The sequence below is a fragment of the Arachis hypogaea genome, chromosome 5 (assembly GCF_003086295.3).
Source record: "Arachis hypogaea cultivar Tifrunner chromosome 5, arahy.Tifrunner.gnm2.J5K5, whole genome shotgun sequence".
NCBI lineage: Eukaryota > Viridiplantae > Streptophyta > Magnoliopsida > Fabales > Fabaceae > Arachis > Arachis hypogaea.
Genome location: NC_092040.1, coordinates 50,443,727 through 50,468,708, shown reverse-complemented (window position 1 = coordinate 50,468,708; position 24,982 = coordinate 50,443,727). Strand labels below are relative to the sequence as shown.

The 24,982-nt window shown below is 32.1% G+C and overlaps 1 protein-coding gene across 1 annotated transcript; it reads right to left on the bottom strand.

The window, feature by feature from the left end:
- Positions 1-6,885: 6,885 nt before the first annotated feature.
- LOC112801580 (expansin-A10) lies at positions 6,886-9,697 on the bottom strand. Its single transcript, XM_025844394.2, has 4 exons — positions 9,520-9,697; positions 9,244-9,395; positions 8,516-8,828; positions 6,886-7,853 (listed from the first exon to the last, which is right to left on the bottom strand). Exons 2-4 carry the CDS (start codon positions 9,374-9,376, stop codon positions 7,547-7,549), a joined length of 753 nt encoding a protein of 250 aa, XP_025700179.1. The 5' UTR covers positions 9,377-9,395; positions 9,520-9,697; the 3' UTR covers positions 6,886-7,546.
- Positions 9,698-24,982: the final 15,285 nt, after the last annotated feature.

The following is a 24,982-nucleotide window of genomic DNA, read 5'->3' as shown; positions in this document are numbered from 1 at the left end:
TGGACTTAAGCAAGCTCCCCGTGAATGGTTTGACAAGTTCAGCACTACCATATGCAGTCTTGGTTTTACTTCTAGCCCTCATGAGAATGCCCTCTTCATTCGTAAAAGCGAACGTGGAGTTATTCTTCTAATTTTGTATGTTGATGACATGATCATTACTGGAGATGATGTTGATGGTATCTCTGATCTCAAAACCTCACTTCACCGTACTTTTGAGATGAAAGATCTTGGTTCTCTCAGCTATTTTCTTGGTCTCGAGGTCATCTCCATCGATGATGGCATCTATCTCTCTCATGCTAAGTATTCTTTAGATCTTCTTGCTCGCGCTAGGATTACAGATAGTCGGACTGAGTCTACTCCTCTTGAGTCTAATGTTCGATTTACCCCTATGGATGGCACTGTTTTGGATAATCCAACTCTCTATCGACAGTTAGTTGGAGGTTTCGTCTACTTGACTGTCACCCGACCAGACATCGCCTATCCGGTTCATGTACTTAATCAGTTCTTGTCAGCTTCTTGTACTACTCACTATGCGGCAGTTCTTCGCATTCTTCGCTACATCAAAGACACTCTATTTCATGACCTTTATTTTTCTGCCCATTCCTCTTTGTCTCTTCAGGCTTACTCCGATGCTGATTGGGCTGGTGATCCCACTGATCGTTGTTCTACTACTGGTTACTATTTGTTTCTTGGCGACACTCTCATTTCATGGCATGCTAAGAAGCAAACGTTCACTGTTTGCTAATGAGCGGATAATTTATACGCTTTTTGGCATTATTTTTAGGTAGTTTCTAGTATGTTTTAGTTACTTTTTTGTGATTTCAGGTATTTTCTGGCTGAAATTGAGGGACCTGAGCAAAAATCTGATTCAGAGGCTGAGAAAGGACTGAAGATGCTGTTGGATTCTTACCTCCCTGCACTCGAAGTGGATTTTCTGGAGCTACAAAAGCCCAATTGGTGCGCTCTCAATTGCGTTGGAAAGTAGACATCTTGGGCTTTCCAGCAATTTATAATATTTCTATACTTTTCTCGAGATTTGATGGCCCAAACTGGCATCCAAACACCCACCAGAGACCATTTTCTAGCGTAAAACGCCAAAACTGGCACCAAAGCTGGGGTTAAACGTCCAAACTGGCACCAAAACTGGCGTTTAAACTCCAAGAAGAGCCTATGCACGTGAAAGCTTCAATGCTCAGCCCAAACACACACCAAGTGGGCCCTGGAAGTGGATTTCTGCACTATCCACACCTAGTTACTCATTTTCTGTAAACCTAGTTTACTAGTTTAGTATAAATAGCACCTTTTACTGTTGTAGTCATATCTTTAGATCATTTTTGAGACTACCTTAGGATCACTTTTGATCTCTTGATTACGTTTTGGGGGCTGGCCATTCGGCCATGCCTGGACCTTCATCACTTATGTATTTTCAACGGTGGAGTTTCTACACCTCATAGATTAAGGTGTGGAGCTCTGCTGTTCCTCATGAATTAATTCAAGTATTATTGTTTTTCTATTCAATTCACGCCTACTTCTTCTCTAAGATATACTCTCGTACTTAATTCAGTTACGTCAGAATGAAGGGGTGACCCGTGACAATCACGCAATCTTCATTACTCGCTTAGCCAAGATCCGCGTGCCTGACAACCACAAAGCGGTCTACATGATGTTCAACGTAGTCATTGGACGACAGCTGGAGTATACTCACTTTGGTCTCTGATCCATGGATCTGAATCACCTCTCCTGACAACAGAGCATTCAAATCCGTGACGTTAGAACCTTCGTGGTATAAGCTAGAATCAATTGCCAGCATTCTTGAGATCCGAAAAGTCTAAACCTTATCTGTGGTATTCCGAGTAGGATTTGGGATGGGATGACTGTGACGCACTTCAAACTCATGACTGTTGGGCACAGTGACAGTGTGCAAAAGGATCGATGGATCTTATTCCGACACGATCGAGAACCGACAGCTGATTAGCTATGCGAAAAATCGTAGCGGACATGTTTTCACTGAGAGGATGGATGGTAGCCATTGACAATGGTGATCCACCAACATACAGCTTGCCATAGAAGGGAGTACGCATGATTGGATGAGGACAATAGGAAAGCAAAGGCTCAGAGGAAACAAAGCATCTCCATACGCTTATCTGAAATTCCTACCAATGAATTGCATAAGTATCTCTATCCTATTTTATGTTTTATTTCTCTTTTAATCATCAAATCTTCATAACCATTTGAATCCGCCTGACTGAGATTTACAAGATAACCATAGCTTGCTTCAAGCCGACGATCTCCGTGGGATCGACCCTTACTCACGTAACGTATTACTTGGATGACCCAAGGCACTTGCTGGTCAGCTGCGCGGAGTTGTGAGAAAAGTGTGAACTCACAATTTCGTGTACCACTTGCTCAAGCACAAAAGCTGAATACCATGCCCTCGCTGACACCACTGCTGAGGTTATCTCGGTTCGTGGCTCCTCGAAGATCTGGGTGCTCCTCAGTCGTCTCCTACTGATATTTTTTGTGATAACCGCAGTGCTATCCAGATTGCACATAATGATGTGTTTCATGAACGCACCAAACACATTGAAATTGATTGTCACTTTGTTCGGCAATGTATCCTTATTAATGCTGTTCGTCTCATTGCTGTTGGAACACTGGATCCGACTGCTGATATCTTCATGAAAGCTCATCACCTGACTCGTTTCCAGACTTTGTTATGTAAACTCAAGCTGGCATCCTTAGCTCCCACTTGAGTTTGAGGGGGATGTTAGAAAATCATTAAAATCAATTTAGATCAATTAGTATCATTTATATTTTTATAGTATATCTGTATATTAATTGTAGGATTCTATGTTGTTGAGTTAAGAAATTAACTAAATTAATTAGTGATGACAAACATTATTTTTGGGCAAAATAAATAATTAGTGTTAAGTGTTAATAAGTATATGTTGCTAATTATTTATTTCATATTGCAGGCCAACAAAATCTCAAGCAACCCAAATGGTATGAAAATGATATAGCAAGGCTGATGGATAAGTAATCAAGCACAGCCCAAGAGAATCAAAGTCAAAGGATCCAATGGGCCAAACGGGTGGCTTAATGAAAACCGGATCCAAGCCCGTATCCATCCCACAAAGCTTCTCATACAAGATAGAAGCTTTCATTCCCTCTCACTTGCTCTCACCACAGCAACGTACACTTCTATAATCAAGTCAAATCATAGCATCAGAAAAGTAAGAAAGAGAAAGAGAGAAAAAGCTTCATCAATAAGCTAGTGACCAAAGAAGCAAGAGAGAGAGAGAGTGAAGCTTGAAGCACAGAAGCTAAAACAGTAACTCCAAGCTAAATCAAGCTTAAGAAAGGTAATCCATCTCATCTTGCATGCATCAGATCTTCATCCCTTCTTTCCAACGCTCTGCAATATCCGAAAATGGCATTCAAGGGAAAGTGGTTCTCTGCCCTATTCTATTTCAAATCCACGGCCACAAAAGATTCTTGGGGACCAAGTTGCATCTCTATGGTTCAAATTTGGTTGACCATTGGAAGACAATTTCGGTTACTCCTTCTTGGCTTTCGGACAAGTTGGAAAAGTCAGAAGGAAAGTTTATAATCTGAGGATTAAGGAGAAAAAGTGAATCTGTGGTTAGTGAAGCTCAAGGCTCAAGATGTTGACCTTGGAAGAAGGACCCAGCAACATGCAAGGAGCTAAAAGGAAGTTTTTCTGTTGATTGAGGACTAAGGAGAGAAAACCAGAGTTTGACAAGTTGAGCTCTGTGAAACATTTCCTGTGAAGTTCATCTACTTGGACAATGCTCTCTATCAAAGAAGCATTCTGCCAACACTGAAGAACAAATTCAGAGGTTTGCAAAGCTGGTTTTTCACATAGCTTAGAGGTTGTTGATGAAGTCAATCTCCTTCATGTTTTACTGATTGTAATGTACTTTTCTAAGTTTATCTTTCTGTAATTTCTTGAGAGAAAAGGCAAAGTGAGAAAGCTTAAGAAAAAGCCATGAGTGGAAAAAGGCTGAGAGATACACTTGAGAGAAAAGCCTAGAGTTATTTTCATATTTCTTTAGGTTAGCTAAGTGTCTTGTATCTTGTACCTGTTTGGTATCCCCTTCTTAGTTGGGTTAGCACTAAGGGTGAATAGTTAGGAGTTAGCATAGCCAATGTCAAGTTAGAATAGAACTTGAGAGTGAAATTGGTGTATGTAATTCTGTTAACTATAGTGAAATTCCTCCATAATTGTGGAGGAGACTGGATGTAGGTTGCATAGCACAAGGCAATCGAACCAGGATATATGCTGGTGTTCTCTTTTCTCTTCTCTGCTAAGTTCTATTTTCTGATATTCATGAGACAAAAATAAATTGTCTCATAAATTTCCGCTGCTGAGTTCAAACAGAATCAGAATTGTAATTTTGTTTAAAAAGATTCATAACAGCAACTTAAAAGGAAGGCATAGATTCAACCCCCCTTCTCTAAGCCTACCACAACCTTCATATGTCTTTATTACTTTGATTCATTTAGTACCTATAAATACCCTTTATATATTGTACTTTTGATCAGACTGAATAATGCACAAAACACTTTCTTTAGTTTGGTCTCTTATTTCTAACAAGAACGATATAACGTGTCCACCGTTTACTATTGTGAGAGACTAAATTGATATTTTTTTTCAAAATCTAATTAGTCCAAAATTAAAATTTTAAGAAACCTAATTATTACTTTACTCTATATATTTTGCATTTGTGACCGTCAAATCCAAAAAAAAAAAAAATTGGGTTTATGTTATTGGCAATTTTGAGATTCACTCTCCAATCTTTGGTTATTTTGGGTCAATAAACTTTTTGTAGTTCAGTAACATATGATTAGCCAAAATATGTGGCTCAATGTGGCAATCAGATATCACCTATCTTCTATATTTAGTTATTTATACTTTGAGTAAAAGATAAATAGGTTTTTGATATTTTAATTTAAAAACACATAAGTTTTTAACTAATCAAAATATAAAAACGTTACTTATATTCTAAAATACAAGACATTTAAATTCTTTTATCTAAAATATATAGTTACTTACATTCTAAAATACAAGACATTTAAGTTTTTTTATCTAAAATATATAAGAATAAATCAATCTCCAAAAAAACTTAGATATCTCACATTATAAAAAGTGAAAAACATTTTTATATTTTTAATTAGTCGATGATTTATTTGTCTTCAAAATAAAAATATCAAATGGCAACGAGCTATACTCAAATGACATAATCTCTTTATATTTATTTAAAAAGCGTAGGTTCTAGTCTTATTTTTAACTAAAAAAAAGCCTTTTTATTTGTGCTTCTAGTAGTATAATGTAAAAATAACCTTTTATTTTTCAAAAGTAAAAAGGCTTTTTAATGTACTTCTGCTTTTGCTTTTGAAGAAGTACTTCAACCAGTAGCCCTCAAAAAAATGATCGAAGCCTCCATATTCTAATTTATTTTGACTCATTGATTGGAACTTTTTTTTATGTACTTTAGTTTTGATTTCTAATTAAGGAAATTTGTTTCGAAGCTCGATAAAACTTTTAAGAATATATGTTCCCCTGCATCTTAAAGAAAATTTTGGCTCTCTGTTGCCTTTGCCATTATTGAACACATCGGTTTGCAGAATATAAGGCTCTCCATTCATATTCCCCAATAATTCAAAGTCAATCTCGTCACAATTCGATCCCTTTGATGATAACTGCATCCCAATTCTCCACTCACCACTTTGGGATTAAGATTTATTATTTAGAGTTTATTTGATCAAATTTTAAAAAATTATGGTACTGATAGCTAAATTTTATGTGTGTCCTGACATATCACTTAACTAACTTATTGAGTCAAGTTATTTTTAATATTTTATGATGATAAACATAATTAATTATTATTAATTATAGCTAATTATAATGATTGTAAGAATCAATCATATTCTTTCAAGAAAACAAGAATAATACATGTTAATGAAAATTTCATTAAGGAATAATCAAGTTATGATTGGAAGGATCTTGCACCATGATGTAACATTTAAAGCTCCAAATTAGAATCAAATTAAGGGAGCTGCTACACTTTCTTCGTATATTATTTATGAAACACGACATTTTCGGACACAACATTTATTAATACTTGTTTGATACGGGTGTTTTGATTGTATCTTAATAAAAAAAAATTAAAAAATTTTTTTTGGACATGTTTCCATACACCTAAATATCATCACATATCAATGTGTCCTCCAATCTTATTCTTAACATATATTTTTAAAATAAATTTAGATATAGTATATATTATTATTTATTAAAAAAATATTTTAAATACTTGATATAATTAAAATAAGACATTAAAAATAATTAAAAATTTTAATTTATATTTTAATATCAATAAAATATCAAAATATTATTATAATTTATCTAAAAAATACTTTATATTTTATATGTCTTCCTGCATGTAAAATTTTAAATTTCGTGTGTCAGCATGTCCCATATCGTGTCGTATTTCGTGTTCGTGTCAGTTTTAAATAGTCTAAAAGTGGTTGAATTGATTTAAACCCCATTTTCAATACAGGTGAGAACCTTCACAATCAAGTCAATTTTCATTAACAATGTTAGTAAAAAAAGTGATAGAAAAACTAACGTGACTAATTTCAAATCTTCTAAGAATGGATTTAATTAAAAAAATCTTTTGGAAATCGATTTGAAAATCGCATGACCTTCTAAGAACCAATTTAACCGTTTACTCTTATTATAATGTTTGGATAAATAACTTAATAAAATTACTTTGTCAATAAAATATTTGTTAAATATACTTTCTATTACTTTTCTAAATAAAATAACAAAAATTAAAATAAGACAAAACAAAACAAGAGGTGTTACTAGTAAATTACTTCAACTTTCCATTACATGCAGAAATAGAAACATTTACACTTTGAGTCTCTAATACAGCAAAAAGACATACTCAGCTAATAAGGGCTGATTACAATGGATTATAGTAAGCAAACAATGCTTCTGATAAGTAACTAAACACCCCACCAGTGGAAGGGGCAAAAAACACTGATCCAATACCAATGGCGGGTGGAAATTAAGATAGTCCACCTCTTCCAATTTACCAATGAACCACTTTAATTCTGCTAGCTTTCCTTTTAGCAGCACTATAAAATATAAAACACCCCCAATCATCAAGGAAGCTCCTAACACTTAATTAGGAATTTCCCTACTTTAACGCAAATCAAATGAAAATGATGAAGAGCTAAGTTAAAATAAGCCCTTCCCATTTTCTAACCCCCTCCAATAATGCAAATAGCTTAATTATCCCTTAATTAATTGTCCCTATAACCAAGTAACATACTATCTAATATCCTAGTATACTATTAAGTCATATACTACTACGGACATTTAAATTTAAGAAACTATAGCATACCACCATCAATTCTTAATAACTACCACTTCGATTTTTTTTTTTGGTACATAGATATAAATATTTTTGGCGTACCGAAAATTTCGAAGTGACAGATATCGCGAATCGAAGAGATCTTAATGGAATTGGGCTCCAGAATAGGTTTGGCCAAATGACCATCCAGCTGGGGCAACATTGTAAGAGACCACACTACGGCCATCACTAGTGGTGACTTTGAAGGAGAGACTTTGGCCGTTGAGGAAGTTGTTGCTCTGCCAATTCTGTCCCCAGTTTCTTGACATTGGCATCCACCCAGTTCTTGAACCCTTGATGGCCACGCCATGAACGTCGCCGGCGCCGCCAACGTTTGTCACCAAGACTAGGTTGAAGTATGAGTGGCCATTGACTGTGAACCTTATTCCTCCCCTTCTCCTGCAGGGTACTCTGTCCGAACCAAAAAAGGAAGAAAAAAATTGTGACACACATGTTACTAGTTTTTCCCCACTCCAACTTAAAAAAACTATAAAGACGACATAGTGATACATCAAAGAAAATCAATTTTTAAACACGGAAGAAAATTCGCTCGCATCATATTTGACCGTAGAGTAAATTTGGCTATAGATTTATCTTTGCCAAAATAGACAAGCAATTAGTAATTTCCCTCTTTTAGCATTTAAACAAAAGAAAATAGAAAAAAAAACATATTATTATAAAAAAAATCACTTTCACTAGTTATAAGTGAGAGGTAACCGGTCCTTTTTTAACTAATGCTAACATAGAATACATTGATGGTGAAAATTACACATGGGAAGATATTTGTCATTGGCTTTTCTTTTCTTTTTCTTTATTTTTTTAACATGTTATTTGTTTTAAAAAAAATTACAGAAAAAATATGATTTTTTTTCTTGAAGGAGTTTTAAATTTTAACATATAATAGAGCCATATTAAAAGTATGTATAGTGAGAGATAAAAATAGAATAAAAGTTACCATGAATATATCTAAACTTATAAATAAAATTATTTACGAAAACTTTTATCCCCCAATTAAACATAACCTAATATTCAAATTAAGACATGAAGAAAACAAAAAGAAAATTAAAGGTTACCTTCTGTAAGAAACAGGGATAATTCCAGCTCTGTATTGCGCAATGCGCAAGAAAACAGGCTGAGCAAGATCAAAGTGGTGCAAGGGAGGGTTGCACCACCCTCCTGCGTTATTGGGTAAGGCATTGTTTGGAGGGCAGAAATTGGTGGCAGTTACCATTATTGAGCCAGGTAGGCACCACCTACGGTCATTCACACACCTTATCTCATAGCATGAACCACAGCTCAAACCATTGTTGAACAGTGCAGTGCTCAAAGCTGCTGTGTTTGTTCCATACCCTTGACTATACAGGTTCCCATACCCACACGCCCCACCTGAAAAATAGTAATTTGAAAGAAATTATTCATTTCTCAAATGGGTTTTGCTCTAGAGAAAGAAGCTTCAACTATCTACTCCACACAATTTAATGCAAAACTAGTAATAAAATAACTACATTCTATCTACTCATTCTGTACTTAGAAAAATGATAATGTCACTCTCATTTTTTATAATGTTTATTTTCACATGATTTTTTTTAATGGTATCTTTTATGAATTTATCAAAAAAAAAAAAGAATGGTATTATGAAAATAGGAAATTTGGATAGAATTATTATTTTTTCCTGTACTTAATTATAATAGAATATATATACGTTGTCGAAAACTAACGAAAGCTTCTTTAAACACATTTTTAACTCGTTATTAATGAATTATGAGTAAAGTTGTTTATGCTGGTTCTGCATCAAACGTACCCATTGTTCCTGAAGCATCACTCCCACCATAGAAGGTAGCATGTGCGTTAATCCACCCTCCTCCGCCATAGCCGTACACGGAGGAGGAGAACATTGCGAGGTTGATGACCAAGACCAAACCAATCAGATCCATTTCTTTTCTTGTTGACAACCTGAGCAAGAAAATTAAAACAAAAAGAATTTAGTCATTTTACTTTTGGCAACATTATTTGTGCTAGGAAAAATGTGCACTTTAGAAGTCCACATGAAGAAGCAATATTTGGAAGAAGCAATTACTTTGGTTATTGGAAAGTAGACACAAATGAGAGGCAAATGTGTTGTTGATGAGTAGTTGAGTGAAGCATAATGAAGGGAAGTGCGACTTAATTTATAGACCTTTTTGGGTTGTAAGGGGGTGGCTACAGGGACCACAGTCACAAATTCACTAACTTTAACTAACGCTTTTATAACTGTTGGGACCAAAAACCGCAAGGGCATACTATAGGTATAGGTGTATAAGTCGGTTATTATTTTCCACACTTTTAGAATAAAAAAAATTCTATCTACCACTTTCTTTTGTTCAGTTAGCTAGCGTTTGTTTTCGGAGACAGGACACAGAGACATGGACACCGAAAGTTTAAAACGTGTTTGGAGGTAGAGACATGGACACGGAACACATTGTCTCCAGGACACTATTTTATATTTTTGTGTCCACTCTTTTACGAAGGACAATGATAGACACGAGATTTAAAAAGATGGACACGGATTTTTTAATCAAAATTTTTTCCCTTTCTATCCTTAGATATTTTTTATTATTCTACTATTATCTCTTCTTATTTTTCTTAATTTTAACTTCTTCTCTACATCGGAGTTCTTCTTTCTCTGTGTTCTTTTTTTAGATACTCTCTTTTTTTAGAATTTTTTATTTGATTGGATAATTAATTTATTCTTTTTTATTGTTCATTCTCTTCTTTATGGCATGCTGTGTTAATGGAGATTTAATTCACTTCTCTATTTTATGTTACTTTATTTATTTTTAATTTTGTTACTTTAATATCATTTTTATCTTATTAGTTCATAGACTAATTTTTCTTGTAATTTTTTGTACTCTTACGTACTCTTATTTTTTATTAAATTGATTTGTATGATGTAAAAAATTTGGAATTATTTGGCTATTTCAGTCATTTTGCATACTATTTTAGTTTTGTCCATGTCTATCCAAACATAATACAGGACATTATATCAGTGTCTTGTCCATCATATCCAAACACAAAACACAAAAAATAATTTTTGGTGTCTCCGTTCTATTGTCTCTGTCTTAGTGTCATGTTCTGTCCTGTCTCCAAAAACAAACGCAGCCTTACGGTATACATTTATATATTTTTCTCAATTAATTTAATACTAAAAATAAAACATTTATACAAATAATACATATATTTTTTTAATAATGATGCAAATTGCAAAAGGAAGGCTTGAAAGGGGTCCACTTTTTGAAGTTTCAAAAGAATTTTTCTTTCTTGCCACATTGATTGTCCACTCTTAATCTTAATTTTGGTATATCTTTGCCATAAAAAAATCAAGAGTAAACAAATTGTCCTTAAAAGAATTTCATGTAGGATACTTTGGTTCCTAAATTTGATAAAATTTTATTATTTAGAAATTCTCAAAAGTTATTTTTATTGGACAGATTGTTTTTTTGTTGTTTTCAGTCAAATTTCTAATGTGTGTCGAATAAATAAGTTTTTAATAAATTTTCTTATAAGATAGACAATTAAATTTTCAACAAATATCACTATAAGAGAAATTAGATTTTCTTTTAAATAATAAATGGACTAATTTATCTGATAAAAATAATATTCAGTACAAAAAGTTGTTAAGAGATAAAAGTATTTGATCTAAAATTTTTTTAAAATCAATTTGAGTGTTTAATCTAAATTTAGAAGGTTTTCCTTTTTTATTCTCAAATAGATTAAAATATATCAGTAAGTTCTTAAAGTGATGGATAATAAACTTTTCCTTTTAAAGGTGTTAAGGTCGAATTTTACAACAACAACAGAAAAAATTTAAAAAGGATGGTGGTAATAATTTCTACTCAAGTCAAACAGTTAAATATTTAATAAATACGAATTACAGTAACAGTTGAAATCATCACTCACATAAATCTAGATAAGAGGGGATACGTGAAGTCAAATACACATTCGTAATTCAAGTAAAATATAGGAAATAGGAGACCTAACCACTAAACACTAGATTTAACTGCCCAAAAGACTATATTTTACACAGATTCTACTAATTACTAAATGCCAAATAAACGAACTATAGCTAGAATAACATAGCTTGTTAGACACAAGAGTGGTTTTTGGTGGAAAGCGTGTGGTTTTGTTGCTTTCATAGGGGGAAATCTTTAAAATCCATGTGGGGCATAGCGGTTTTTACTAGGATGGTTAGCAAGCTGCCAATGGCACATGCAAAGCATCTTCAATTTGCCGCAAATACCCTTTTTCCCTCTTTGTGCTTTGCAACACATAAACACAGGTAGGATTGAAAATGAATTGAGCTGAATTGAGTTGAGTGAGATTAACTTTATGTTTGGCTGATAAAATTAAACTTGATTTATCACTGTATTTATTAGTGTGTGTTTGGTTTATCGTTTGTAAATGAAGATTTGTATAAAATTGATTTTGTAAAATTGATTTTGATTAAAAGTGAGTTGGTAGAAATGTGATTTATGTTTGATAATTTTTATTTAAAATAGATTATAGTAAATTAAATATAGTTTGGATTGTATTATTTAAAATTAATTTTAGATAAAAAATTATAAAAAAATATATGAATTTAAATAATTATTTTATATTATTTTATAATTTTATTATGGATATTTAAATAAATTTAATATTTTTTTTAGTATTGTCAGTAGTATTCTTATAGGATTAATAGAATCATAATTTAAAACAAAAAAATATTTCATACAAAAAAAAATAAAAATAACAGTAAAAAAATTTATATAAATAAAAAATAATAAAAATTTTATTAAAAAAAAGTAAAAATATGCATAAAAGAGTATTAGAAAAATATTATAAAAAAACAACAAATTCATCGTATAAATAACAAAGACATAATTAATACATAAAAATAAATTTCAGTCCAATCTAAAAAGTTAAACGTAAATACTAAAAATAGTAGTTTTTGATAAACGTGGATTAAAAGATAGAATCAAGTTTACGTTCAGAAAAAAAAAAACTAAAAAATAAAACTTTTAAAAAAAATTAAACAAATTTTTTATACTTTAAACGCTAATCCAAATACATCTGTAATAATTGAGTTTATTCGTGAAGTTCAAACCCTTCTTACAGAGAGTTTATGAGCTAACTCAAATAGCATGCATAAACATAATATATAATTTTATATAGATAAAGTATTTTATATATATCAAGAAACTATCTATTATACGTTATCTATTTGTTAACTACAGTTTTGCTATCTATCAAAATCATATATAAAAATATGATTATAAAATTTATATCAAAATATTAAGATATAGATATAATGTTTTCTTCTATCATAAATAATTTTATTAGATTTATCAGGTTTTAATTCATCATTCATTCAACATACAATAAAACAATCAAAGATATTGCAATTTAAATATGATAAAAATAAAAAATAACAATTGTATATTTAACAAATATGAATATAAATATATGATTATATGTGTATAAAATTATATATTATTATTATAAAATAAAAATATAAAATAATTAATTTATTAGTTGTTAATTAGTCGCACCTCACCAAAAAAAAAAACTGACTCACGAATCACTTTGACTCACAAGTTATTTATTTATTTTCTTTTTAGAAAAGTAAATTCTTTTAAATTTTCATTCATTAGTTAAATACACTTCAAATTTTAAAAGTATCTCAATATGGCTGTATCACTAATTTTTTTCAACTAATTTTAATATTTCTAGATCAAATATTAAATAATATTATGTACATAGATTTTTAGAAAATATGTGTAAGAATTAAAAATAATTTGACCAATGTACCAATACATAATTAAATAACCAAATAGAAAATATTTATCCTAATACAACATTACAAAAGAATAATAATTTTAATGTAGAAAGTTATGCAATTTTTTTATTACATAAAGGTCAAATTCTGAATATACACAAACCAGATTTATATGTATGAAAAAATATAAAATCAAATATATTAGAATGTGTTACAAGTTGTCTTTGACCAATCGAAAGTTTTTATCGTTGTACTTATTATACATGAGAGATTGATTATTAATGATTTAGAAAATGGTCATGCTATATATATAAGTGTTTTTTTAGCTAAATTTAACTATGTCGATATAAGTCTAACAAAAAAAAAATATGTACATATGCGTTATTATTTGTTTTTTTAGTATAAAATTTTTTGTTGAACACAAAAAGTCATCAACATAGCACATAAATTTTTATACATATCACAAAAATTTTTACATTTAACACACAATTTTTTATTATGAATATATTTTGTTTGTTGGAAAGTTAATTGTGGTCTTTAAAAAATGTGTTGTACATAAAAAAATTTTGTGATATGCATAAAAGATTTCTATACTGTGTATCAAAACTTTTGTATTATATGTATTTTGTTGGTTGAATTTTAATATTTTAGGCATGTAGTCTTTTAAAAATTTGTATTGTACACTAAAATTTTTGTGATGTGCATCAAAATTTATATGTTATAAATCAAAATTTTTGTACTCTAATTTTTTTGAACATATATAAAAAAAGAAGAAAATGTTTCGGGGCATTATGATCATGAAACGCTCAATTCTTGAGACGTTTCGGGACTCAATTATTGATGATAAAGATACCAAAAAGTAAGTAGTCTTTTAAGCAAACTTGTTTCCATGAGGTATAAAGGTAAAGGGAACATAAAGGAGCACATCATGGAAATGTCTCATCTTGCTTCAAAAAAGTTGAAAGCACTAAAATTAGAGTTATCTGAAGATTTACTCATGCATTTCATTTTGATTTCTCTTCGTGCATACTTTGGGCAATTCAAAGTGAGTTATAACACTCTGAAGGACACTTGGTCCTTAAATGAGCTTATATCTCACTGCAAGAAGAAGAAAGGCTACAGCAAGATAAGACTGAAAGTGCTCACATGACTTCATCTTCTCAGTATAAAAAAAAGCATGATACTACTGCGGATGTACCTTCTCAGCAGAAAAAGACTAAGAAACAGGATCAAGTTTCAACCTGTTTCTTCTGTAAGAAGGTGGGACACATGAAGAAAGATTGTACTAAATATGCCACTTGGCGTGTGAAGAAGGGTATAATTCTCACTTTCGTTTGTTTTGAGCTTAGTTTAAGTTATGCACCTGTTGATACTTGGTCGGTAGATTCTGCTGCTACTACTCATGTAAGTGTTACTATGCAGGGTTGCCTGAGGAGTCGATGGCCAAGTGATGCTGAAAGATACATCTATGTGGCAGACGGCAATATAGTTGTAGTCGAAGCTATAGGAATCTTTAGATTATTATCCACGAGTGGATTTTACTTAGATTTATTATAGGTATTTTATGTACTGTCATTTAAACGGAATTTGGTTTCTGTTTCTCGTTTGGACAAATCAGGTTATTTTTGTTCGTTTAGAGACAATATAGTCAGTCTCTTTTATAATTTGAATAATATTTGCTCTGGTCATTTGGTGAATAATCTATATGGGCTTGATTTGAATTCCTATAATAATGAAATGCTGCAAACATGTATAAAACAAAAACTAAATGAGAATTCGGCATCGTTATGGCACAAACGCCTAGGCCACATTTTTAAACAGAGAATTCAGAGGCTCGTGTCGGATGGAATTCTTCGACCCCTAAATTTGGCAGACTTTGAAGTCTGCATTGAGTGTATAAAGGGAAAAAGGACAAACAAAAGGAAATTAGATGCCGAGAGAGCTAAAGAGGTCTTAGAACTAATACATACCGATATATGTGGCCCACTCTCTACTGTCTCTTGGAATGGACAACAGTACTTTATTACGTTCATAGATGATTACTCTCGTTACGGGTATCTATATTTAATTCATGAAAAGTCTCAAGCCTTGGATGTTTTCAAGACTTCTAAAGATGAAGTTGAATTTCAATTTGGAAAGAAAATTAAAGCTGTCATATCTAATCGTAGTGGTGAATACTACGGAAGATAAAACGGTTCAGGTGAGCAACGTCCTGAGCCTTTTGCTTTTTTCCTAGAGGAGTGTGGTATTGTTCTGCAATATACCATGCCGGCAAACCTAGCATGAATGGTGTTGTAGAGCGAAGGAACTGAACTCTTAAAGACATAGTGAAAAGTATGATTAGTCATTCTTCCTTGTCTGAATTACTCTGGGGAGAAGCCTTAAAGACTGTAGTGTACATCCTTAATAGGATGCCAAACAAAGCAGTTAACAAACCCATATGAAATTTGAACTGGAAAAAAAACTTAGTATAAAGCATTTGCATATTTAGGGATATCCAGCAGAGGCGCGACTTTATAGGCCGCATGATAGAAAATTGGACTCAAGGATAATTAGTTGCAACTTTGTTAGTTATGCTGAGTGTTCACGAGGGTACACGTTTTAAATCCTACATCAAGGTCTATTTTTTGAAACAGAAAATGCAAGATTTCTTAAGGGTGTTGAGTTTGGGAGGGGAGGGGAAGAAAATATTAGGAATGTTACTTTTGATGAGAATTCTGTAACTGACAATAATCAGGTTTTTGTACCTATTATGGTTCAAGACACAGTTATAGTATAAGAGAACAATGAGAATCCTTCTGTATATCCAGTTATAGTACAAGAGAACAATGAGAATATCATTGTTGCTCATGATACTGCTACAACACAAGAAAATAATGAAAATCCTCCTCAATCTCAATCTATACAGTAAGCTCAACAACCTCAAGAAGTGTCATTAAGGAGATCTAATAGAGAAAGGTAAAAATCTATCTATGGTCTTAGACAAGCTTTCCGTTAATGGTATAACAAGTTCATCAAGTCATTAACTCATGATTTTGAGGTAAATATCATAGATGAGTATGTATACCACAAGTTCAGTGGGAGTAAATACATCTTTTTGGTCTTATATGTTGATGACGTTCTACTTGCCAGTAATGATATAGGCTTGTTACATGAAACTAAGAAATTTCTATCGAACAAATTTGAAATAAAAGATCTTGGTGATGCCTCTTTTGTATTAGGAATCGAGATACTAAGAGATTGCTCTCAAGGTATTGTTGGATTATCACAAAAAAACTATATCAAAAATATTTTAAGTAGATATGACATGGAAAGATGTAGACCAATGGACACACCCGTAACTAAAGGAGACAAGTTCAGTCTCAAGCAATGCCCTAAAAATGATCTTGAGAGGACAACAATACATGATAAACCTTATGCATCAGCACTAGGAAGCTTAATGTATGCTCAAGTCTGCACACGTCCTGATATATAATTTATAGTGGGAGAGTTGGGTAGATACTTGAGCAATCTAGGCATGGATCATTGAATAGTTGTTAAACGCGTAATGCGTTATTTAAAGAGAACAAATGATTACATGCTTACTTATCGGAGATCAGAAAATTTGGAGATCATTTGGTATTCTAATTCCGATTTCATGGCATATAGTTGTAAAACTTTGTCACTAAGCTACGTATAGTAGATGGCATTGAAAGGTCATTAAAGATATTTTGTGACAAATAAATCAGTAATACTATACTCCAACAACAATAAGAGCTTGACAAAATTGAAGCATATAGACATTAAGTTCATAGTTATCAAGGAAAAAGGTTAAGAAAAACAGATTTCCATAGAACATATAAGAACAGACTATATGCTAGCAGACCCATTAATCAAGGGATTGATCCCTAAAGTCTTTCATGATCACACTGCTCGAATGAGTGTCAATATTTGTGATGCCTTGATTTAGTGGGAGTTTTTCTTTTGTGCTATATGTCCTATGACATATATTGAATTATTTTCTGCAGAATTAAGTTGATGGTTTATTTCATGTTATGTGAAATGTTCATTTTGCAATATTTATTTTGTGTTTGATCTCAATAAAGTTTTAAAGTTAGACCATCTCAAAATAGACATGCATTAGCTCACTTGGCATGTAATTTTCATATTACTCATCCAAATATGATCTATGTCGTTAAGTATAATAGGATGGTGATTATTGTGGTTTAGTCACGACATTAATGTGATAAAAGCTGCGGTGATTCCATATCTAATATATAAGACGGACCAGATTGTTAAAGTAATGAAAGAAATAGCATTCAGATGTGCGCATAAAGTTTATAAGATGTGATTATGTCAAGAAAGAATATATGTATAGCCCAAGTGGGAGATTGTTAGGAAATTATTTTAATTTCCTAATTTGTTTGTGAGCAATACATATATTAATTGTAATAACAATTATGCTATTTCAAATTAAATGACTTATATAATGGTGATCTCATTTATTATTTTAAATACTAAATTGAATAAGTCATTATTACTTTTGATTTGAAATTAAATGAGAATAAAATCGGATATTATCTTCTGTTCTTTAGATAATTATCTTTTGGATTTTAGATATATTGACTTTAGATACTGTTTTATTTGGACTTTAGGATTTAATGGGTACTATGCTTAAATATAAATAGTGTCTTCAGGGTTTCGGTCCCCAATATACCAAAGTCGCTTTGTGCTCTTTTCCCATCAGAAGAGTTACAATTCAGCCATCTAAGAATATAAAAGGCGGCCTTGGTTGACGAAAATTGAAATAACTATAAGATTCAAATCCTTCTATTAATTTCTAATTTTTATGAGTAAAAATACGCTTCTGCATTATGATATATTTTCCAACAAAATAAACGTTCATATCTAATTTAGTTGGAACTTGGTCTATAAAATTACTTGAGGGCGTAGTTATATTTTTTAAAATAATGGGTGAGGAGCGAAGAGCGAGAGAAAATTGAGCATTAAATAATCCATACGCAATTTCACAACTAGCGTCATTATTATTGTTATTAGTTTTGCCATTCTCTTTGAATGCTTTTGCATGCCGAGAAATTAATTTCCATTTGTGACATTATCTTTGGCTTTGGCGAAAAGTATATTTCTCTTACCTGACGAACATTCACGGCTTGCCCTAATTTTGAACGGAAACGACAGAAATCACAATTTCAATTTAGTTTCACAGCTCCCAAAGAAATTAAAATGGCCTAAGTTTGATGAATTTATTACACATATCTTTTCTAGTAACCAACGTAATTACGTAAACAAAACTTCTGATATACTAGTATCTTCCAAACCAATCTCCATTTTTGGTAACCATAAACATCCAACATGATTTAGGTCACTCTAGCAGTGCTTAATTGTTTACGAAAAATATGGATAAATACTATCACAAAGTGTATAGACGTAGATGGAAAAAATCGATATTTTTAAAGTTTAATTATTCTGTTGATTTTTATAATTTTATTAAATTTATAAGTAAATTTTTAAAATTTTTAATTAAATTTTATATTATTTTTAATTTTATAATTAAAATTTTTTTAATATAAAAAATATTAAAATTAACTAAATATTTTTTTATAAATTAAATATATTTATAATTAAAAATTTAATTAGATCTTTGACTGTATATTTTATTAAGAAAAATTTTCGGTTTATTTTAATATTTTTAATATAAAAAGAATCTAATTATAAAACTAAAAATAATATAAAAATTCAGTAAAAAAAATATAAAAATTTAATTATAAATATAATAAAATTAAAAAAATAATTAAACCTATTTTTAATATTAATACTAAAAAGTTCTCGTTTTATATATTTTCAATTATTGGTGAGGATAATAAGTTAGTAAAAACATAATACAAGAATAAAAGTTATTGACTTATTAGGAAACTTGATAAACGGTTAAATTAGTCATTAAAAAATTAGTGGTCTTCGAAAATTTTTCTTAATAAATTTTATCTTTTAAAAATTTTAAATTAATTATATTTGTCTTTCTGCCACTTCCATTATTAATTGTGTCAAAATTTGCTAATGTAACACGTTAACTGATACTATAATATATATTTAGTAGTCTTAATTAATGGTTAATATGATAATTTTATGAAATTAAATCAAATCAATCTCAAATTGAGAGATTCTAATACTTCAAGATTCTCTTTCAATTAGGTTTTGATTTAATCTAATTTTACACAAAAAAAATAAGTTAACAGCTAATTAAGACACTTAAGTATGTATAGTGGTATCACTTAATGTGCTATATTTATAAATTTTGATACTGTCAATAAAAAAAATAACGAAATAACCAACGTGATTAATTTAAAATCTTTAAAAAATAAATTTAATTAAAAAATTTGTTCAAAGACTTAATTTAAAGAATGAATGATATTTTAAAAAAAATTTGACTATTTACTCATTAATAACCTAATGATAATAATCTCCCCAAAATAATAATATTTGTTTATTATATACTTCTGTCATATTTTATGCTATTATTAAACAAAATTTTAGAAAACTAACTATTTAATTATGATGCTTTTTTACCTATCTATTTCTAGATTTATTTACTAAATTCTCACTATTTTCAAACATATTACCAATTACCAAACCAATTCGCGAAATCAATAAGAAAATGCTGAATTGGCCTACGTCTAGCATAAAGAAAATATTGAAGGTAATTGCGCCTCTTATGAAGATGATGCCGACCTGGACAGCGCCACGTGTGAAGGAGATGTGGAATGCAGTGGTATCTCCACCTGACATGTTAATTGAAAATTATTTAACGGTATTTATATAAATCAATAGTAAATGTAAATTATGATTTAGATTCAAAAGTTTAATCATTGCTAAATATTTAAAAATAATTAATAATAAATATTTAAATTAATAATGAATGTAAATACTATGTTATATTTAAATATGTTTTTGAATTTAAGAAGTAAGTATAAAAATGTATTCCAAATCAAAGTCTTAAAATAAAAGTATACTCATGAAAAAATACAAACATACAAAAAAGTAAAAATTAAATTAGATAACAAAATCAAGAAGATAGAGGAGGTGGGGAGAATTGATATGAGGGTAGGGATATGGGTATGGATAAGGAAATGGGAATAATAGTCTAGCACTGATACTAGCATAAGTAGAAGTGCTAGCTTCTTCAGTTTGGAGAGATAGTATTGGAATCACAAAATATCCTAGGTACTGATACGAATACAAGGGGATCTATTGAAGTGGTGGCGGAACACTAGACAATGGAGTTGATGAAATAGCAGGTGGTGTGGAATTTATAATTACAAATTAATTGGCATGTGTATCGGATCGTACTAATAGTACCTTAAATAAAATAAGGATCGATTTTACGGGAATTGATGGATTAAGTAATAAAGGTCAAGTGATTTGTTTAGTTAGACAAATAAAAAATAGTGTTTTAAGAGTTTCATTGCATCAAACAATAAATTCAGAAGATCAGAAAGCAGGTAGTAAATTGAGATGAAATATATATGGAGAAAATAGTTAAGGTTTCAGAGACATCTATCTTTCGTATTGACTTTTCTTACTAACTATTTTAATCATGCAAGATTCCATCATGGCAAACTATATGTGACTAAACCCTAATTCTTTAGACTTTTTTAGTTTCCTCTAACCTTCATCAACTGCCAATTTCTTGGTCACTCAATTCTAATTAGAGGGTTAAGTTTAATTCTAGTTTTTGTGTCACAGAAACCCTAATTACCCAAATATAAGAGGATTATATGTCACGTACCCCGTTAAGTCCAGATAATTAGAAATTTAGGAGAAATTATTTTCAAATTGTTGTTCAAGTAAAGAGCTTTTCCAAGTTATACAAGAACTCAATTAGAACAAGGGTTATACTTCCGTTTCGCCCAAATTCATAAGATAGAAAACGAAAACAATTCTTGAAATAGAAATCAGTACAAGAATTAAAATAGAAAAGTAATAGTATCAATTCATAAAATAGACAGAGCTCTTTACCTTAACAGTGGAGGTTTAGTTGCTCATGATCCAGAGAGAAAATTAGGATTCTGTAAAACTGTAAATTCCCAAATGAGGTAAAAGAGAAGAGATGAGAAGAGCCCGAAGGGCTGATTCTTTTCTCTTTTATATCTAATCCTAATTAATGTAAATTATATTTCCTAAAACTAAATAATATCTTTTCCTATTTTTAATTAAAATAAGAGTTTTAATCAGAATAAAAACGAATCTTCGAACGCTCTTTGTCATGCGTGGGGACCATTGAACTTGGCATGCTTGGACTGGAGCCTAACTTCACTAATGTGAAGTTACGCGTGGCTAAGGCAGCATAAATTGGAGCTGATGTGAGTGTTGCTACACCTAATTTGAGAAGGGATTGCGCCTAACTTGAAGGAAGCAGAACCAATTTGCGTGTTGATGTTGTGTCTGGGCACTACCTTGGCAGACTCCTTGGATGCCCCTTGCTTTATCCTGGCGCCTAACTTGAGATTTCTCAAGTTAGGTGCCACCTTGGTTGCTTTGGATTAATGGATGTAGTTGATTTTGGCGCCTAACTTGAGAAATCTCAAGTTAGGCGCCACCCTTGCAGATTTGATGGAGAAGAAGTATGGACTATTATACATCATTGAAAAGTTCTGAAAGTTAGCTTTTCAATGCCATTAGAATCATGTCAATTGGACCTCTGTAGTCCGAGTTATTTAGGTTAGAGTGTAAAGAGGTCAGGGTTGACAGCATCATTTGCTTTCTTCTCTTTTTCTACAGATACTCCATCAAATCCATTCGAATGCTACCTGAAATAAACAGAGTTGTAAAAGACTCAAATTAGCATTCATAGTGGCTAAAAGATAATTAATTCTTGATTAAACTCAATAATTTGAATGCAAATTCATTAGGAAAAGATAGGAAAGATGCTCACGCATCACAACACCAAACTTGAATTGTTGCTTGTCCTCAAGCAACCAAAACTAATACAGAGTTAAGATGTGAATTTGCATGAGAAGTGAAAGTTCAATTAGGCTCATGTCTCTGCTCAAAGTGGGGTTTACTTGTTGTAATACTGAATAGTTTTGGCATCTCAATCTCCCTTAAATAATAGGAATGTCGCTATCATTCGGAGTTAGAATCCGGATAATATTATGAATTCTCTAATCTCTTATACTTCAGTTTAATCCTTGAACACAGCAAATTTCCTTTAATTATCTTTTCTTTAGTGCTTTGCACCCTGAGCCTAGCTGTGACTTTAAATATTTTGTCTCAAGCTTTACTTGACACAAAGACACTACAAGCACTTAACTGGGGAACTCTCTTTAAGTTCTGATTTTTCCTTCAGTTACTCCCAGACAGTGGTGCTCAAAGCCTTTGGCATACTCTACTAAATACACTTGATCTCGACTCTTAGTGCTCTGTCTCAATGATTACTTGACACAATTGCACCACAAGCATATAACTAGGGAAACAACTCTTTGAGCTTTTAATCATACTTGACCTTCCTAGTCATTGATGCTGAGAGTCTTGGACCTTACTTTTATTTTTTCTTTTGCTGTTTCTTTTGCTTCAAGGATTAAGCTTTTACAAGCTTTAGAGAATTCATAATACTTTTCTAAATTCTTGTTCCTTATACATTAACATCCTTTTATTCAAATTCAAATATGCACAGTTCATGTCATGCATTCAGAATTACAGAGAATACCACCACATTTAAATAATTAAGGCTACTCTTTGTTATAACTCTATTTCTCATGCAATATATATTTTGTTCTTTCTTTTCTTTTGAATTCAAGCTCAGAGAGCAATACATGAGGCACTTTTTAGAATAGAAAACAAATAACAGAAAAAATAAAGAAAAATAAACTAGAAACTAGGAATTGAAATAACAAAGGATCATGCACTACTAAGACAAAACAACAGAAAATAGGAACATAACATAGTAATGGCAAAATAATATAGGAAGTGAAAGGAACTAAACCACCTCAATCTCCATGGTGGGGATATCTCTCTCCTCTGATTGTGATCCGTATGGCCCTCTCAGGCGGCTATAATTCTGTCTCAGCTGAGAGATCTCCTGGCGCTAAAAGTCTTGAGCAGCTCTTATCTCATCAAGGGTGGTGGTGAGATGCTCCTAACGGCTATTCTATGTCGCCCTCATCTCCTCAATGGACGCAGTGTACTGTTGCTAGCAGTTATCCTGCGTGATCCTCATCTGCTCAATGGAGGATGTGAGCTGCTGCCAGTATTCTGCCAGTTATTCCTGAGGAGGGACGTAGAGTCCTTGAGGTACTGGTGGCTGGTCCTATTGAGCTTCCTCCTCAACTTGCTCTTCTCCATGGTCTTCTTTGTGATTGGTCTCTCAACAGGAATGGGAAAGTCATTCTCCACCTTTACCCCTGCAGCTTCACACAGGCGGTAAATTAGATATGGAAAACCGAGCTTAGCCTTCTTATAGGGGGCTGGAGGCAATGTTGTATATCTGCTCTGGGATAATATGCTCCACCTCCACCACTTCTCCCTTTATGATACTGTAAATCATAACAGCCCGGTCTACAATGTATTCAGACCGGTTGCTAGTAGGCATGATGGACCTTCGGATGAAGTCCAACCATCCCCTAGCTAAAGGAATGAGCTCAGTGCTCTTCAAGTAGTTCGGCTTTTCTTCTGCACCTATCCTCCATTGAGAATCCAGGATGCATAATTCTTCAATAACTAGCTCAATTTCTTGGTCTCTATGCATCCTTTCACTGTAGCATGCAGACATATGTTCTGGACCCGGCAGATGGAGAGCTCGGCGGACATCTCTTGGGCTGAAATTGATGACCTTGCCTTTCACATAACTATGATAATTCTTCTCATTGACTCCCTCAACGTCCTTGTACGTGGCCCATAGGTTACCATAAAACTCTTGGACCATTAATTGTCCAACTTCTGTGTACGGGTTACACAGAAAATTCCACCCTCTTCTCTCAATTTCAAATCAAATTTCTGGATATTCATCCGGCTTTAAGGCAAATCTCACTTCAGGAGTCACAACCCTTTTTAAAGTATGCTCATAAAAATGTTCTTCATGGAGCTTGGATCTGAATCTGTGTATCATGAGAACTGGTGGCCGGTTCTTTACCTTTTCTTTTCTTTGAAGGTGTACTATTTTTGGGTGGCATTACAGAAAATAGAGAAAACAAACAAGCAAAACGACAACACCAAACTTAAAACTTTTTTGAATAAGCAAGGGAAAATAAAAATTAAATCTAAATTTTTTTTCTGTTTGTCTTTTTTTTTGTTTTCCTTTTTGAATGAACGAAAGAAGGACAGAAGAAGAAAAGGGTGATGAGGGGACAAAGGAGGATAGTTAGGATGGGGTTAATGTGTTCCTCGGTCTTGTGTGTGTATAGAAGGGTGGGGCTAGAAGTAGAAAGGAGGCAGAGGGTTTCAAATAGTGTGGTTTGGAAGAGGAGGGGGAGGTTATTGAAAGGGGTTTGTGTAGTTAAGAGGGGAGGGAGTAATGTGTGTGGTATGAAGTATGATGGGGGGTTTATATAGATGGTTGGCTCGGGTATGTTTGTTGAAGGAGGTGGTCACGGGCATGTGTTGGGAAGGGGAGGGCGTTATGCGCTTGTCTCGAGGCTAGGATTCTTGAAGGAACGGGACAAGTATGGAAGAGGGAATGAGGTTGTCTCGGGTAAGGATTGGGAAGTGGTAAAGGTTTGAAAAAAAGGAGGCTATCTTGGAGATTAATGAAAGG

Bases quoted from the DNA above. Each gene is read 5' to 3' on its own strand.
- LOC112801580 (XM_025844394.2), bottom strand. From the start codon at position 9,376: ATGGATCTGATTGGTTTGGTCTTGGTCATCAACCTCGCAATGTTCTCC. The intron at 8,829-9,243 runs GTACGTTTGATG...ACTATTTTTCAG, and splicing joins TGATGCTTCAGGAACAATGG to GTGGGGCGTGTGGGTATGGG. The intron at 7,854-8,515 runs GTAACCTTTAAT...TGGTTCGGACAG, and splicing joins ATCCCTGTTTCTTACAGAAG to AGTACCCTGCAGGAGAAGGG.